General features: G+C 37.6%; 1 protein-coding gene across 12 annotated transcripts in view; it reads right to left on the bottom strand.

Moving 5' to 3' along the window:
• Nucleotides 1-18,084, bottom strand: part of ERBIN (erbb2 interacting protein) — a 120,964-nt gene that overhangs the window by 57,003 nt on the left and 45,877 nt on the right. For 10 of the 12 annotated variants that reach the window (XM_072031772.1, XM_038169987.2, XM_072031773.1 and 7 more), the window contains 2 exons: nt 11,473-11,670; nt 8,123-8,240 (listed from right to left, as the gene is read on the bottom strand). In XM_072031772.1, coding sequence (XP_071887873.1) covers nt 8,123-8,240; nt 11,473-11,661 — 307 coding nt within the window. In that variant the 5' untranslated portion in view covers nt 11,662-11,670. The remainder of the gene's footprint in view (nt 1-8,122; nt 8,241-11,472; nt 11,671-18,084) is intronic. The other 2 variants (XM_072031775.1, XM_072031774.1) reach the window with 1 other exon arrangement.

Below are 18,084 nucleotides of genomic sequence, written 5' to 3'. Positions count from 1 at the left end.
CAAATATATTTTCATCTAGTTTTCATCTCAAAGCTTCTGAAACCTGCTACATGTTAATTTTCAGTTGCTTTCCTTGGCCTCTCATAAGGAAGACTTTGACAACTGCTGTAGCACTAAACCTCCTAAAATTCCTTGCAAGGTGTTTCTCCTCATACATAAGCATTACAGAATTCATGGCTTTCTGCCTACCTCTTGCTAAAGGCAAAAATATGTAATCTTTGAGATCTCTGGAAGAGCTACTTTTCTCAAGAAGTACAACTCAAAATATAAAACTGTCAAAAATGTAACATCATTACTAGAATTTCTGTAGATTTAATAAAACTCATATTTTAATACATTTGCATAGACTTTCTTTACTCTCTCCATTTTGTTTAAATAGAAAAGCTCCCTTACTAGAGAAACATCAGTTCTTATTAAGGAAATATCTTATCTAAAAATCTTACATTTATTTTTATTTATTTATTTATTTTTATTATTATTTTATTTATTTAGTAAAAAATTCTGAAAATGTTCTCCACTGGATTCCTTTATTTTTGGTTGAAGCAACTTGCTAGACAAGTTATCTACTTGCTACTTAGCAGGCAGGTTCACATCTCCATCTTCACTTTATGAAGTGCTTTCCTGCAATTCTACACTCTCAAATTTTTGAAGTTTCCTTTAGTTATGGTCATTTGCAGGTTTCATAGAATCATAGAATAGAATCATAGAATATCCTGAGTTGGAAGGGACCCTTAAGGATCATCAAGTCCAACTCTTGACACCGCACAGGTCTACCCAAGTTCAGACCATGTGACTAAGTGCACAGTCCAAACACTTCTTAAATTCAGACAGGCTCGGTGCAGTGACCACTTCCCTGGGGAGCCTGTTCCAGTGTGCAACCACCCTCTCTGTGAAGAACCCCCTCCTGATGTCAAGCCTAAACTTCCCCTGCCTCAGCTTAACCCCGTTCCCGCGGGTCCTGTCGCTGGTGTTAATGGAGAAAAGGTCTCCTGCCTCTCGAGTTTGTAAGCTCCAAGTACACTGGTCTGCTTTCTTACATTTAAAAATGGAAAACGGAAGCTGAATCTTCAGTTGAGGGCTGTTTGGAGGATTTTTGGAAGGGAAACAAAATATTTGTACAGTTCATGTAACGATTAGTGCAAAAATGTTGGTCGAACTAAAAATTTGAAGATCTGACAGAAGGAAGTTAAAAGCTTTTCTAATGATTTTTAAAGAAAAATGTACTCACTAGTTGTGATAATGCTTACAGCATAATTAGATTCAGAATAAAATACAGTATCAGCAATATATTCAGTGCTTCTTTTTTAATGAAGTGGGTACTTAACTACATACATTTTTGTAGCAATAAAATACGTTTACTCACAATTAAGATAAATGGTTCTTTTACAGAGCAAGTGTCCACATGTGTAAAAAGCAGCAGCATTGAAATGTAAACTTTTTATAATATTTACCATCTTAAAAAATAAACTAACATCTGCGCTTATGTGCATGCTATACTTAGAGTTGTCTCTCTTTCTGTTTCATCTGCATGCTGCTTTGATCCAATTAGAAGGTTAAGGCAGGTTTAGCATTTCTAAAATTCATTTCTTGAAAGCACTTTCAAAATTGAAAATTTTATATATATTTTTTTTTATCTGAAAGCTGAAAATCAGATTCTTAAAAGTTCAGATAAGAATGAATGCTATTTAATGCCTCTTGATACTTTTAAGTGAAAGATGTCTCACCACTTTCTTCAACAACTGTAACTTGCCTGATAAATTGTTAAATCTGATGCACAGCGGAGAATGTAAGATAACAGTCTTAGTGGTTTAATTTTTATTTTTTTAATTCCTTGTACACAGATGTGCTGGCACAGCTAGGAAAGTTAACCAAGTCACCAGGAGTCCTCTAAGCAGCCATCCTCCGACCATTGGGAAGAGGTTAAATTTTTAGGGTAAAATACCTCCAGGTCTGCTATGTCCCTTACTCAATGTAAAAGAGTTTTAGGAGTAAGACAGATTGCTAAATGTTTTTTCTCTGGAGGGTGGGGGGGAAACTAAGAGTGCTGCTTCCTGAAGACAGGACTGACACTAATTTCCATAAACCTACATGTGCCAAGGCAGGGTAAAATTGCCAGATGTGGAATACTACAAAGGCTGTAAACAGCAGGTTTTTTCATAATGCTGTCTCGGAAGGTTACCAAAGCTCACATGGTTCTGAACTATCTCCATAGCAGGAGTCCCCAGAATATCCTGAAACTAAAAAGGTAGCACACAAATATGCTTTGCTTTTTCCCTGTTTCCCATACCACCCTGGGCTGCAAACTTAATGCTGTCTGTCCTTTTGGCTGATATACTATGACTACCAAAGTGCATCACTTCACAAAAATAAGCCTTTACATGCAATACACATTTAGGGGGGGAAAAATTACTAATAGATTGTTTTTTTCTATGTTATGAAAATGTCTTTGAACCAGGAAGAAATTAGTATAAAACTCATTTCAGAATTTCAACTACACACGCTCAAGTTTTTCATTCAAGACCTTACACGCGCTTTAACTGCACTGAAATTCTGTTGTTCACTTCCTCTCCTATACACAGAGATAACTTTATTCTGCAAAGATGGATCCTATTTAATATCTTCCATATGATAAACAATACATTTGAGAAAAAACACTAAACACTTGTCTAAAGAACTTTAGATAGAATAGCTACATTTAGGATAAATTTAATATATGTAATGATGTATTATAATAAAGCTACAGACCCACTTAATCAGAAGCAGATCAATTATATTTTTATTTCACTACCATGGATGATACAAAACTAAGTCCTCTTTTTATCCCCCTCCTTCATATATGGAGAAAAATAGCAAATTTATAGCAAATTATTTTTGTACTCCGGATCTTCCCCCTCTTACTTCTCCCTGTGGAAAGTAAAACTTGGATCAGTCTCCCCATTAACTATGAATAATTCTCAATTCATTGACAAGCCATACCCCTAAATCCACCACAGATGGGCAACATAAGAACGAGACATTCTCCTAAATTCTCGTTTTCCAACTCCCTGACTTCTGGCACACAGTATACCGAAGCTAGTTTGCCAAATCAGCAGATGTTTTTTAAAACACTGAAGAAAACATATTTGATCTAGATTTGCATCTGTTAACAAAAACCTTTAAAATGACTTAAAATAGTACTATTGGCAGTTAGGTTTGTGTTGTGTTTTTTTTCCAGATTGTGTATTTTTCCATGAAAATCCCCTGCAACACAGACTGACATGGTAACATGTTTAAATTTGCCTCAACATTGCAGTGAAAAAGAACCACTCCATAATCTACAAGAGACTACTGAAGAGATCTGAATTTCCAAACCACCATGTTACTTTTGGCCTTATTAGGTATTTTTTTGATCTTGTTATTTAATCCTCTAAAGGGTCTAATAATATACAAACTAAAAATTCAATGTTTTCCTCTCACCACCTGTGCATAGGAAAAAAACAGACTGTCTCAAGACTTCCCACTCAACTAGCTCCACAGGCACAAATGGTTTCAAAGCACATTTTCAGGTTTCCAGGGAAGACTAATTTCCCTGGCAGTCATCTCATCATGTGCCTCAGTATTTCATATCATTTGCTTCTAGTAACCTGTAAATTTAACTCTTCCACGAATGCTATGAATGCTTTCCCCTTCTTTAAAGGGGAGAAATGTTTTCATAAGATTTCTTCATATTGTCCAAGAGGACTTGTCTGCATTCCAGGGCCACAAGAAAATGATTGTTCTCTTAAAGAAAAATAAAATTCAAGAGGTTAAAAAGCCCTGAAAGGGACAGATTTAGAGTTTAATTTTTACTGCGTTTTATTCTGGTTATTTTTATTTTTATTTTCCTGTACAACTGCTGATACATGAACAACAGCCACAGATTATGAAACTAAGGACAAATTCATTTTTTTAATCAAGAAAACACTCTTTTCTACTTTTGCCTTAAACTCTGTATGTTGCAATTTCTGCAACATACAAACCTGCTAGGATTGAGTAAAAGACTCTCTTCATGCTTTATCCAATCCAGGATGCGACTTTTCTGATATAGGAACACAGTTTGTTTATTTAAATACCATTTATTCAAGTATCATTTTATCTTCATGAGTAGGAGGCCATCAAGCTTCCTTGTAAAAGCTCAAGTATACCTGGAAAGAAGTAATGGGTTCTTCAATATTGAGGGCTTATAATAGCCTTGGGAATCAGATTAAATTGCCATAAAAAGACAACGGAAGTCCTCACTACTTAAAAAATAATTTTTAAAAAAATATTGCCTCTTATTTTTTTTTTCTAAAGGTGGAGTTAAAAATTAACTCTTACTGCACACATAGCAGCAGATTGATGTTTTAGATTACATCTATACCATGGACTCTTCAGCAGCCATGAACATATTGCAAACCAAATAGTTGTACGAAGACTTGTGTGCTCAAGGACACACAGTTGCTACCAGCTTGCTCTCTGTAACTAAGCATACACCTCAAAACACACATCAAAGACTCGATGTATTGATAGAGAAGTAGTTAAATGAAGACTACTGGATAAAAATTACACCCTGTCTGGCTCAGTAACACAAGGTGCTGGATGCTGGGAGCATACAGGGGAAATGTGCATGTCTCCTGGCTTTCTGCACTTTACTAAACCTTCTCTAGGCTTCTATGTTTGGCCACCGTGGTAGACAGGACACTAGATGAAGTCAACCTTGTTCTGATTAAATGTAGTCGTGTTTAAATACCTTCATCTACACATCTGCCATGTTTCTGTTTTATAGTTTTATATAGTGAATACAATAAATTGGAGGTTTAAATATGAAAGCTAGGAAGAAATTTTTATGAGCTATTAAAACATCATCAAGACTACATTCTTAGACTATTTTGTATAGCATTTATCTTGAAAGATTTCTGCTATTTTGATTTTCATCTATATGTCAAAACAAATATGCACACACACTCACACATATATATATATATATATGTATGTTGTTCTGCTTAGAAACCTGGGTAAGTCTCCTGTGCTACAGCCCTCCTTCTGCCCTAAATAAGCTGGCTGAAGAGCCAGACACTGCAATTTATGAAGCAGCCTGACTGCATTTCAAAATTGGAGCTTTTAAAAGCACCTTTATTTGCCACAACCACAGCAACCTCACAAGAAAGGAAAAAAAAAATTATTCTAGAGCTTGGTGTCTCTCAGCACCCTTCACAAAAACTGGTGATTCATTCCCAGTAGTTTTTCTCAATTTATCAAAAAAAATTATCTCCTGTGTTTCCCACAAAACCCACTATTTCCACAGTGTTCTTTCAGTATCAAAGAAGTCCTGGGAAAGTCCTAGCTGATTCATGAGAGGGCCAAGCTGCCATCCAGAGGGACTCTGACAGAGTGTAGAGGTGGGCTGACAAGAATCTCATGAAAATCAACAAGAAGTGCAGAGTCCTGCACCTAGAGAGGAACAACCCCAGGCACCAGGGCAGGCTGGGGGCCGCCCAGCTGGGAAGCTGCTCTGCAGGAAGGGACCTGGGGGTCCTGTTGGGCACTAAGCTGAAGGTGAGCCCGCAAGGTGCCCTTGCAGCAGGAAGGTTCACAGCATCGTGGGCTGCGTTAGGCAAAGCATCACCAGCGGGTCAGGAGAGGTGATCCTGCTCCACTACTCAGTGACACCTGGAGCGCTGTGTCTGGTTCTGGGCTCCCAGTACAAGACAGACCTGGACGTACTGGAAAGAGTCCAGCAGAGGGCTACAAAACTGTCCAAAGGTCTGGAACATCCCTTCTGTGGGGAGAGGCTGAGAGCCGCGACTGTTCAGCCATGGGCAGGGGAGGCTGAAGGGGATCTTGTCAACGTGTACGAACACCAGAAGGGAGGGTGCAAAGAGGACTGAGCCGGGCTCTTTCCAGTGGTGCCCAGCGCCAGGACAGACGGCACCGGGAACCAGCTGGAACACAGGAGGTCCCAACCAAACACCAGGCAGCACTTCCATGCTGTGCAGGTGATGGAGCACTGGCACGGGTTGCCCAGAGAGGCCGTGCAGCCTCCAATTTTGGAGGTCTTCGAAAGCCACCTGGATGTAGTCTTGGGCCGTGTTGCTCTGGGTGCCCCTGCTGAGCAGGGGTTGGACCAGAGGGCCTCCAGAGGGCCTCTCCAATTTCGACCATTTGGGGATTCTGAAATCTAGCAAAAACATTTTTTTCTACTGTGGATGAACATCAGAGCCATCATGGACTGTGGGAAATTGAACCGTAAAGTCTTACCAAATGAAATAAAACAAAATAGGTTTGCAGCTGTTGAGAGAAACATTTAATGCTTGCAACAGTGAACCAGGAAAGAGAAGAAAAAGGCACTTAAGCCAACAAACTGAGACATCAAATAATACCATATTTATTAGAAACAATAATAAACAACCTGTTAGTACTTCAGCCAACAGGGATCCTGATTTGTTTTCTTGGAGTTTTAAAGAGCTTTCAGGAATGGTGTTAGATGACACATCCCAAGTGAAGAAGCATGTGACCTGAGGACTATTTCTGATGTGCAACACTGAGCAGAGAAGCTATCTGAACTGATAAGACTAAGAACAGGCTCATGATTATTGTTTAAATTAGCGTGCTATTGTTTCTCTGAAAGATATTAAAAACAATAGCAAAAAAAAAAAACTAAACAACTAATACACAGAGCTTCACAGTTTATAGGGATGGCATATCTTTCAGTCGTTGTCTCTTTAAATTCTTTATATGCCTCAGAGTAACTAGTGTTCTTTTCAGCAGCTCTTTGAATGCTTAGCTAAAGGTTACACCGTTTTGGATGGACGGATAACTCTCTAGATGGTTAAGTGACCAGCTGCCTATTTATGTACATAAACTAAGGAATTTGCCAACCCTAGAGCTCAAAAACCCTTTTGCTGCTTTCAAATCTTATTCATCGAGAACTTGTATTGGAAACAGTTAATCCTTTTAACACCCAGAAAAGGACAAAAGGATGATTCTTTCTTAGTTGTTTGTCATTACGAAAGTTTAAGGACAGTGTTCTTTAAGCAAGGCTATTAATCCACTTGTACCAGGAACAGAGCAGTAACAATCAGGTCAATTTATTACACTAAATGCTGCGTTCATTATGCAGAAATAATGAAGTAACAGTTTAAGTAGAGACTGGGTTACAATGGATAATAAAGGAGAATGCCAACACCTCAGCAATGGGAATACTTTCACAATAAAGCAGAACTTACTTAATTTTATAGTTGTAATTTGCTAGCTGTCCAAATAAAACAATGAATTTGTTATGATAAAATCTCATGTAATTCATGTAAAATTTATGTCATTCTTATTTTCAAATATGATGTCAAGGAAAGGTCTTCTAATTTCAGTTTGAATTAACCAAGTCAAGATTATCACATTCTCACTAATTAGCATGATTGAGCTTTTTTTTTTTTTTTTTAAATAAACCACACAAGCCTGATAACACAATATAAATTATTTCAGCTTCCTCACATTTGAACAGATTTGCCAACTTCCCAATGCAGCACCATCAAAAACCAAAACCATATACCCATATATACGTGGCTGACATTTCATAATTTACAAAAGGCTCTGACTCACACAGAATGAAAGTCAGTCACATAAGCTAGTCATTGTCCATATTCACTTTTTATCCCCAAGCAACAGAGGTTACCATCCCCAGATTAGGATAGAAAAGCATCTGAGTCTTACCACAATTTTCAGACAGATCATTAAAGTTAACTAAAAGCAATTACAAAAAAAAAAAAAAAAGAATCCAGCAAAATTTTAAAAATTGTTACCTCTCTTCAGTATAGTGAAGAATGAGAAAAGCCACTAAAAGTAATAACTTTGAAGAATGGCATTTTTGAGAGAATACAGAAACATTTTACACTATCATTTTTCAGTAATGAATCTTAAAATTATAAACCAATCTATTCGACAGATATAATTAAAAACAAACAACACAGACCATTAAAGAGTATCTTTTATGTTAAGCAGTGATTTAAGGTCATAATTTAAGATTTATTAGATGTACAGCTTCTGAAAATTATAGTTTTATTGGTATCTTTGTACAGTCAGTGGCGATTTGCCTTTTAGCTACCCCAATATAATAAGTGAAGTAACTTACCATTCTTGCTGACATCCAGTTCCCTGAGATTAATGAGATTTGCAATGGATGCTGGCAATGCGGTTAGATCATTGTCTGGCAAACTCAACTTGTGCAGCGACTGACAGTTAAAAAGTTGCTATTGAAACAAAGAAAAAAGTGAAGAGCAACTTTCTCTTAGTTTCTTCTATATAGCTTTTGTTTTTAATCCTTTTCAACTTCTGACCTCACAGCTTGAAGGCCAGACAATTCAGAGTCCTTGACTACAGGCACTTTAACTATTTTTTCCCCAAACTTGACCAAGTTTACAATGCTTAGGAAAGCAGAAAAAGTACAGCAAGCTGATAGCTGTGCTTAGTACTTCCTACAAATTCCTTCCAGTGTCTCAAATTGTGACTTTATACATAGTCCTTAAAACTTCGCAAAATGTTTTCCATGATAAGCGTGCCATGTGGTACCCCAGAGTTTCTTCAAAACAAGTAAAAAATGAACAAATCCATTTTTAAAAGTCTGAGACACAGCATTTGTGTAGACATTAATCTTCTCTAAAATAACTTCACATTTTAATCCATTTTACCTTATAATAAGTTTTTTTTTCCCTTCCATAATTCCTAGCTCAAGTACTCCAAAAGCCAACAAAACAATGAGAACTAATGAAAGTTTGATCTAAGGAAAATCTGTGTAATAACTTCTGCATCTAGTAATTATAATTAACATCTAATATTAGCTCAGAGCCAGAGCCCTTCCTATATGAAAGGTACCTTCACATTCTTATCCAGAAGCTTTGCAATTTGACAATATGACAGTAGTAGTGGCACAGAAGATAAAACCTTAAAACTCATCCCTAAAAACAGTAATCTGGACTCCTGCAATCATAAATTTTCCTAATTAGTCAGGTGAAAAGGAACTGCAAGATCCCTAAGGGAAGAAAAGAAGAGTGGGAGAATTCTGCAGGATAACTTTGTAGCTGTTCCTTCTGGTTTTGTATGTTAATGTTTGCAGATTCAGTAATTAAGTAGATCACCATTACTGGTAGTAAGCACAAGAAATCATATTATTAGAGTCTGTTTTACTACAGAACTCCAGCTTCTTCCAGCAAAGTGGGTGCTACAGTTTGAGCTTTTCAGCTCAAATGCACACTGTGTTACTTGGAATAGACAGTGCATCTTTTCAGACATGACTTGGCCACACACAACGAAAGCATTTGAAATACCCAGTTACTTTTGGAACTGATACTAAATACCAGTATTTCAGGTAAAGCAAAATCCTTCTCTACCACCTTTCTCCTCCTTTCTCAGTGTACTTTTCTCATACTGTACCCTCAGCTCAATTAGGTCAACTTAATTGAGAAGCCCCACTGCAAGAACCAATTTTTGAAGTACACTGGAAGTACTTGAAGTACACTGGATTGAGGATGATTTAAAAAGAAAAAAAAAATCAACAAAACAAAAACGATTGACAGATCACTTTGGGTATCAGGTTGACAACAGAGACCAAAAAACAGTTCTGCCATAACATACAAAGGGCAGCAAACTGCAAAACTGGAAAAAAACACAGCGCCAAGGACAAACAGACAGAAAGGGAAGAGTGGGAATTTCTTAACCAGGCTTCAGAAAGCTAGACAGCCTAACATGTACTGCACCCTTTTTCCGAGAGGATGTCTTAATTAGAAGCCTGTTTCAGAATTGAAACACTAAAACTTAGGTTAGGGAAAAGGTATACAAAGCTTGAAACTCTGGCTCCAGATCTACTAGGATTATTTCAAATTTTAGTGGTCTTCCCTTACCAACCTTCTACAGATAGTTTTAAGATTAAAATCTCTATAAAACAATTAAATTAAATTTTAATATGTCTTTATTACTCCCTCATCTCTTGGCTTGTTTCTTTTACAGTATTTGAATTTACATTTTCTTTTGAAAATTTGAAAGGTAGCAAAAAAAAAAAAAAAAAAAAGCAACCAGAATGACATAAAAGCTGAAAAGAATGCTTAATTTATCAAAGTTAAGACCACAAAAATAGCCAAAATTACGACTCTTCTGGTCTAGAACTCCAACATGAACTCCTTTTGTCCCTACAGTACAGTCCCTCTTCTTCTTTTAAGACTACAAAAAGAATATTTATTTATTATAGAGAATTATCCGTTTGGGAAGATGTTTCCTTAATTGAAATCTGAAGATTTCAAAAATAAATCAGAAATTTAATGCACAAAGATCTCAGAAAACTTTTTTTTCCATTAAGGAAGGTATTTTATTCTATTTTTTAAGCATTTAATTTTACTCTTTTAATATAGAAAACTAAAAGACAAGATTGAAGTTCTAAAATCAATTGAACGAGTCTAAAGGCTGATAAAAGGCCCTCAAAAGCAAATTTAAAATCTACCATGCCTAAGTCTACAATAAAGGAACACTTTTATTGGAATAAAACAGTAGAAGCTCTAAACTAAGTTCGCTTCACTGGAATCCAGGGCTTTTGATGAACAGCAAACTTACTATCCTGAAACTGCTTTATATCCTTATTATTTTCATCTATTTTCCACAAAATCCAGATCAGCAAAGCCTCATGTGGTTCTGACAAGCATTCAAAAAATGAACAGAGCATTCCACAATCATCCTGCGCGACAGTGAAGATTTACACACAGTTGGGACAAAATGATTTTAAATATTTAGTACTTAATCTGACTTCACCAAGATAGGATATAATAATGGAAATAAATCTGTTGCAATGACCACTTTGTACTTATTGAAAGTCTCACTGGAACTAAATCTCACTCCTTCCTCTAGTGTTCTGTTCATTCAGCACACATTTTGTCTTCTGATTTCAGAACTGACAATGAATATTAATTTCTATAAAAAAATGTGATCAAAGTGGCATTTCAGCTCTCCAGTGTTTGCGCTTAAGTAATCTGAGATACTTCACAAAGTTTCTCCAGTGAAAGAAAAAAGCAAGGACTTCAAGTGAATACTTCGGACTGTAGCTGTCTTTTGTGGGCACTGAGAGATCTGAATAAAACATTAATCTTGCTTCTTCTAATCTTCATGTATTATCAGAGATTCAAAATAATGCAGCAATTTGTTGAACAGTGTTAGTCAGTTTAAACAGACACCGCCACAGAAATAAATTAGCCTGCCTCTTCTGCTTTGCACCAGCTAGCTTCTCCTCTTGGGCTGGATCAGTTGTTTAAGCAGTTTCACCCCAAGGCAGCACAGGGAACTGGTCCAGCTGAAGTACATAAATATTCTTTCTACCAAGACTGCCTGTTCCAGGACCAAACTTTGTTTAAAAGCATTTGGCAAAGTGCAGCTAAACACTACCAGCAACTATGAAGCAACAGAATTAATAGATGTAACAAAAAGGAAAACTGTGCAACATACCTTTGGAAGCTCTTCAATCTGATTAGCATCTAAGTAGAGTTCTTCCAAGGTCTTTTCAAAAGTAAAAATCTCCTTAGGCACCTGTTCCAGGCTGCAGTGAGAATAATCAAGTGTGGTAACTGTTTCCTCCTCTCCGCGCAGGCAGCGGCATGGCACCAGCCGCACAAACAGATTCCGCTTCGTTGTCATTTTCAGGCACTGCAAGACAGAAATCGGTACACTGAGGAAAAACAACCAGACAACTACAGGAACTTAAATGGACAGCTTCTCAAACTTCTCCTGGCTGCTAAATAGTTCAAGAAAGAAGTAGAAGTGTATACGTACGTGTGCCTATAGGTACAGGAGGGTAGGGAGAACGTCTCTGTTTTCTTCTAAACTGAACAGAACGCAACGGCATTAAATATGGTTGAAACGCCTACAGACACCAGTGGATGAAGCCAAAATTTAGCCTGGAACTTGTCAACTGCCAACATAGCCCAACATCACACAGAAGCAGAGAATTTTGAAGCAGCACTTCTTAAATGTCAATCATGTTTTTATAACCTTGGTTAATATAATTAAATCAACCCTTTATTGAGAATTAAAATTTAGCTATAGAAAAGCTACACTTTTTTTTTGTGTACCTTAATTTCAAATCCTTCATTTAAAGGCAGAATTTTACTCAAGTAGCCAGCATGGTTTCCACCAAATGTTCTGCCTATTTATTTAAAAGAAAAGGTTTCTAAGTACCCAGATAAAGCACTTCCTTCAATTTTTTGCAATTTCAGTCAGTATGGAAAACTTCAACTCATCTTGCTGTGCATGCTGGAACTAACGAAACTCATTTTGCTATGGAAACCTATCGTTTTCCCTCTAACTTACCTCATTGCTATAACAGTCTCTCTATTCTCCATGGCTTCTACATATTCCTACTCAGCAGGAGATGGCAAATCTAAATTGTACAAATTGGCTAGCTGATTAGTGACTGTGTACACTCGCCAAGTTCTGCCTCTTTTCTCCTCAGCAGGAGCATAAGTTTAGGTTTCTTTCCTCTAATTAGCAAACAATTTTCACAAAATTCAGAAGAAATCTTCAAAATGTCACCTCACTTTCAGGTTTGGCTGAAATCAAATGACAGACTCGGTTTTTCAGGAAGGACCAACATGTACAGACTGACAGACATGATGGTGTAAGCTTCATTTCCTCAGGAAATTGGTTTAAAAATATATAATTTTCCAAAACAGAGATGAAAACTTGTTTTCTCAAACTGCCAACACCCCAAATTAAAATATGGCTTTTTTTTTTTTTTAAGCTCCATTTTTTGGAACTGCAGAAATTACTTTTCATGTTCTAGGTTAGTGACAGAAAGCTTTCTTCTCCAAGTGCAAAAGAAGTCTTTCAGACACATCTAGCAGACTGCACTTTAACATACAGTTTGGTTAGCCAACAGTAATACAGGAATACAGTAAAATATCCTGGCCACTGTGCAGGATGAAGTCAGAGACTGCAGAACCCCTGGTCTTGCTAAAACAAGAAAAAGGTAATGCAGTTAGGTTTTCCTATGAGCAGCCAGCTTGCCAAATACTTCAGCTTAATTTATATGACAACAGAGTGGGGGGGCTGCTGCATTTTGGTATTTTCTCTAAACATAAGTGCAGCTCACCACTCATGCTGGATACAGACAGACGATGGTACCATCCATTAGAAGGATAGAAGAAAACTCTTGATCAGATGGTGGGAAGTCAAGACTTCCCCTTCTTTTAACAATACTTCAAGGTTGCTAGGATTGTGTTACACTGTTGATCGTGCAGCGAAAGACTTAACACCCCATAAAACCCCATCCCTGCTGTTTAAAGAAAAAGGTTTAAAAATAAAAATATGTAGCGGCATTCCAGTGCAAATAGCTCAGAGGCTGCAGATTCACTGCTGGGGATTCCCACAGAAGGCGAGTCAGCAAGGGGAACAGCGTAACCTCCTCCTGCTTCTCCCACAGGAACGGGCTCCAGCACGGCACAGCCCCATGCCAAAGGCACTGCCAGGGCGGATGTGCTCAGCAGGACAGAGCTACCCCTGCGCCTTCCCTCTCCAGGGCTCTGAGGCTGCAAATGCGGACATGAGAGGAAACCCAACGCCAACATTCACAAACAGAAAAGCCTTTAACTGAAAAAGAAATACCACCTCACTTTGTTCTGTATTATTTCAGAGATACACTGAGCTGTGGAAAAACTTCAGCAAGAAGCAGCCTCTTCAAAGAGGAGCACCAACAGAAGAGCACATGCCTTGCAAACAGCAAGACCTGGAGCAGAGACTGTACCAGCAAGCTGGGTACCAGAAGTCTGGCAAGGAAAAGCACGCCCACATCAAACTAGCTAGAGCCATCAGTAACTTTGCTTCATACAGTCACTTCAACTGCTGAAAATTTGGTGTACAGAGTAAGAGTCAACTACATGGTTCATATAAACATAGATACTTAGATAAACTTAGATACATAGATAAGATAGTTTTTTGTTTTTTTTTTTCAGTTAAACTTCAATGTTAGCAGCCAACAGAGGGAAAAATTAGGGTCTTGGTACAGTTATTTTACTTCATGAGTGAGTAGGAGGAAAAAGACACCACTCTATAATCAGAATAGATAGGAAACAAGTTCCACAATAACTACACAAACCGGGACAAAGAAAAATGTTATCTGTTTACCCGCCTATATCCTGATGGTAATGATGACTGTGCAGACAGGTTTTCCTCTAGGGTTTCAGTGGTGGCAAAGGCTAATTATTCCATCAAGTCTTAAATTTGTGAGACAAACCAAGCATTTTATGATACATGAGAAAAAGAAATGGAAGTGCCTAACCAGTATGGTCAGAACCAGAGGGAGTAAGAGAACAAAGATGTTTTGCTGTGATGTGTAATGACACAACTTATTTACTATCACCCATGCTAAAGCTTCATCTCATTTTTTCTACTTTGTATCTGTTTATCTAGATAGATATCAGTTCATATACTCTATCCAGTTTGAGACTGTGGCCACTTTCAAGGTGCAGGAGAAAGAAGCAAGGCTAAACAGATAAATCAAAGGGTGATTGGTGTCATTTAAAAATACATATTTTTTTTTTTTTTTTTAAAAAATCAACTCTCTAACCTTAAAATTGAAGGTTCTCTGCATTCAGAAACAAACATGTTGTCCCTCCCCCAACTGCTCAAACAACACAAGAAGCATCCATTACTGGCCTCTGATTTATTTACATCTATCAACCCTCCACTGCAACAAAAAAAAATCTACTAGAAGACAAAGTTAACATTGTACTGATATAAATGAAACACAACATAAAGACAACACATGAAACTATGTCTGTGCACACATAAAGACAGTCTATATTTAAAAGCTTTGCATAGATAAAAGCTTTTACAAGGAGGAAAGGAAAAAAAAATCATACTTCCAACAATTACCCTAACATATATGATTATATTGCCTAATATCTCTTTTTCTACAGAACATGCTGTACAAGGAACCATTCTGCAAAATTTTACAATGAAGTTCTTTGTTTCATTGCAATTTGTAGTTTGCCTATTAAATCTATATGCAAATTCCTAGTTTTCATCTAAGTACTACATCAAAGTTTTCATCTCAGTACTTTCTCTGGGGGTTGGTGGAGGTGGGGAGGATGAGATCTTTTTTATTTCCCCCAACAGTATATTCTTGGAGATATATCTTTCAAAGAGATGTGTTTTCAAAATACAATATATGCTGTATTTATTCTTACAGGATCATCACAAAAACTCTAGATATGCCAGTAAACTTGCAAGATAGCCAAGAAAGGAAAAATGTAGGAAGGAAAAAATTAGTTAAAAATTTGCAGTAAGTTGTTCAATGACATTTGGGGGAAAAAAAACGACAAACAACAGTAGGATAGGTTACCAATAACAGCAATTCAAAAGATGCGCAGGATTTCTTTAGAAAAAAACTCAGCTTCTCAAGCAAACAGTGTGAAGAAAAGAAGTATCATATACTGTAATTCAGTTTAAAAAAATAAATTGAATGGCCTGGTAGCCACACAGACATAGAACAATCAACACTTGATCAATTTTGCAATCTTTTTCCCCAAAAAAGTGTAACAAAGTTTGCAACATAGGTCCTTTTAGGAGGCTGCTAAAATAACCAAAAACCGAAAGACAGTATTTATATCCACATCTGAATAAGCTTTGCCTGAAAATACGAAAAAGAAAAAAATGCCACTTTTCAGTTTTGAAGCCATGCCCATGCTGCATACAGAGAACAATTCAATTTATTTAAATAAATAAAATTGTAAGTTGCTGTTGCTCATCTTATTTGCCATTGAATTTTACTCATTTGTGCTCCTACTATTTTTGCATGTACTTATTGCATTAAAAAATAAAAGGAAGAAAGTTTTTCTTTTTCTAGTAGTTTACCATACTATGAAATTAATACAACTAATGTATCAAGACTTCCAATTTAAAGAGCAAAGCTGTAACTCCCCCACAGTAACGTACTTCCAGAAATTAGCTCACCTTGTTACACTTAAAGCATGCCATCACAAAAACAGAACCAAAGCAGCAAAGTCTAACAAAGACAGTAACTAGTTTCAGCTGGTTTGCCATTTTCAGAAAAGTTTGTTTTCCTTATTTTGCCTTCCCATTGTATTTGAATCAATAAAATTGTAAGAGGTGCTATCAAAACAGCGTTTAATTTTGTGGTGCAAAAATAAAAGCAACCAAAATAAAGTCAAATCGCATCTTAATAGCATCCATCACTTAAAACCTTCTATACACTTGCAGTACATCTAAGACTTTGAAGGCTGCTTGAATTAGTTTAAGTCTTATCAACCTTGTTAACTAGAGACTGAATTTCAGCAGTGACACTTGCTAATAAACAGTGAAGGAACAACTGGAGAATACTGTGTAATTAATACAACATCCAGACAAGATTACTGGAGAATCTAGGGCAAAGCAAACGCTGTAATTCTGGCAAATCTACACTGAAACAGCAGTGGGCTGAATGCATAAATGGTGAGACATCTTCATTGAACAGAATAAGACTACTGGAAGCAGAAAAGCAACACATTGGTTTGAAATTGAAAGACCATGATCAATGAAAGAAAACAAGACCAACAGCAGGCTTGGATACACACTACAAACTAATAACTCAGGCACTCGGGGAGCGTGTCAGCCAGTGGAACATCTTGCTTTCCTGGAGCTCCTCAGCAATTCCCCGCACACTCCCGTCACCCGAGTGCCCGGCAGCCCAACAGCACCAGCACACCACAGGACATGTTTGTTTAAACACATGTCTGGCTGTGTTTTGATAAACATTTTAAAACACACACACACTTATCATGTTGCTTTGAGAATTCTGAGCTCATGCTGTTTACAAGTAGAATCTAAATTCACAGTAATTTTGTTCCTAATCCCTGTTAATTGGCATTAAAAGCAATAGTTTTATTGTGCCATTAGTTGCTGAAATTTCCTGTCTGATGCTAACAGGATGTGACCGCTCATGCTGTAAGCTGGTGAAAGGAGCCTCCCCCCCCAGCCTCTCTGAAGGGTGTTTACCAGTTACATCAGCAGCAGAGCTGAAAATGAAACCAGCCATCAGATGTTTATAGGGAAAGGCAAGAACAACCCGGCACAAAAATATCTGGTCAGGCTCCTTCTAGCCCACTCCATTACCTACAGATGAGCACAGAACCACAGAGCAGAGGATGTGTAAACACAGGAAAGAAAAAAAATGGGGGGGGGGAGGGCAGGCAGTGGCACGCACAGCAGCCTGATAGACTCGGGATGGCTTATCTGGCCAACTGACAGATGCCCCAACAAATTATTACTGAAACAGAATTATGAAAAAAATAATGTTGTTGTTTGTATGGTTTTTCATGAATCCTGTTTACTCCACTAAACAAACAACAAAAAAAAAATCACTTCTACACCAGCAAATTGGTACAAAATGAAGTTTCTGGCATTGGCAAGAAAAACACGAATTGATTTGTCTTCAGAAATGTTACAGGCTTTTCTCTTCCAAAGGCAGCAACATGCACCAGAACACATGCCCAGATATAGGCCGTTTGCTTGATGTTAAAAGAGGCTCTATTGTGTCAACTCCCAGCACAACTTAAACCAAGCTCTTCCAGCCAACAAGAGCTCTAGCCCTCAAGAATTCGGGTAAACTGTAAACATCTTCATACTGTAAGGAACTGGGAACATCCTCAGCTCTTACAGGAAAGCAAAGAGCCAGGGTCTGGGGAGGGGGCGGTTTGGCTTGGGCATCCCCCAAAAGCATCTCTCCTCTCACAGCGGGGAGGGGACAGCGAGATTCCTGTGCAACCCACAAACCCTGACCCACATGCCTGCTCCACAGCAACCCTTCTTGCTCTCTTCGTGAGAGGAAAGCATGGCTCTGGAGCCTGATGGACTCTGACAAGAAACTGAAACATCAAAAGAAAGGCTGTACTGTGAGGAGACTGCCTCTTGTTAAATGCCACTGGCATGCTCTGGTTGTGGTTTCAAAACCTCATTTGGTGACAACACCAAGTTAAGGTATTTTCACTTCCTCTTGCCTCCCACCCGTGCTATTTCTTTCCACCTCTTCTAGAAAACAAAACAAAACAAAAAATGTAGAGATTT

The sequence above is a fragment of the Anas platyrhynchos genome, chromosome Z, assembly GCF_047663525.1.
Source record: "Anas platyrhynchos isolate ZD024472 breed Pekin duck chromosome Z, IASCAAS_PekinDuck_T2T, whole genome shotgun sequence".
Lineage (NCBI taxonomy): Eukaryota > Metazoa > Chordata > Aves > Anseriformes > Anatidae > Anas > Anas platyrhynchos.
This window is presented reverse-complemented; position numbering and strand designations above follow the sequence as displayed.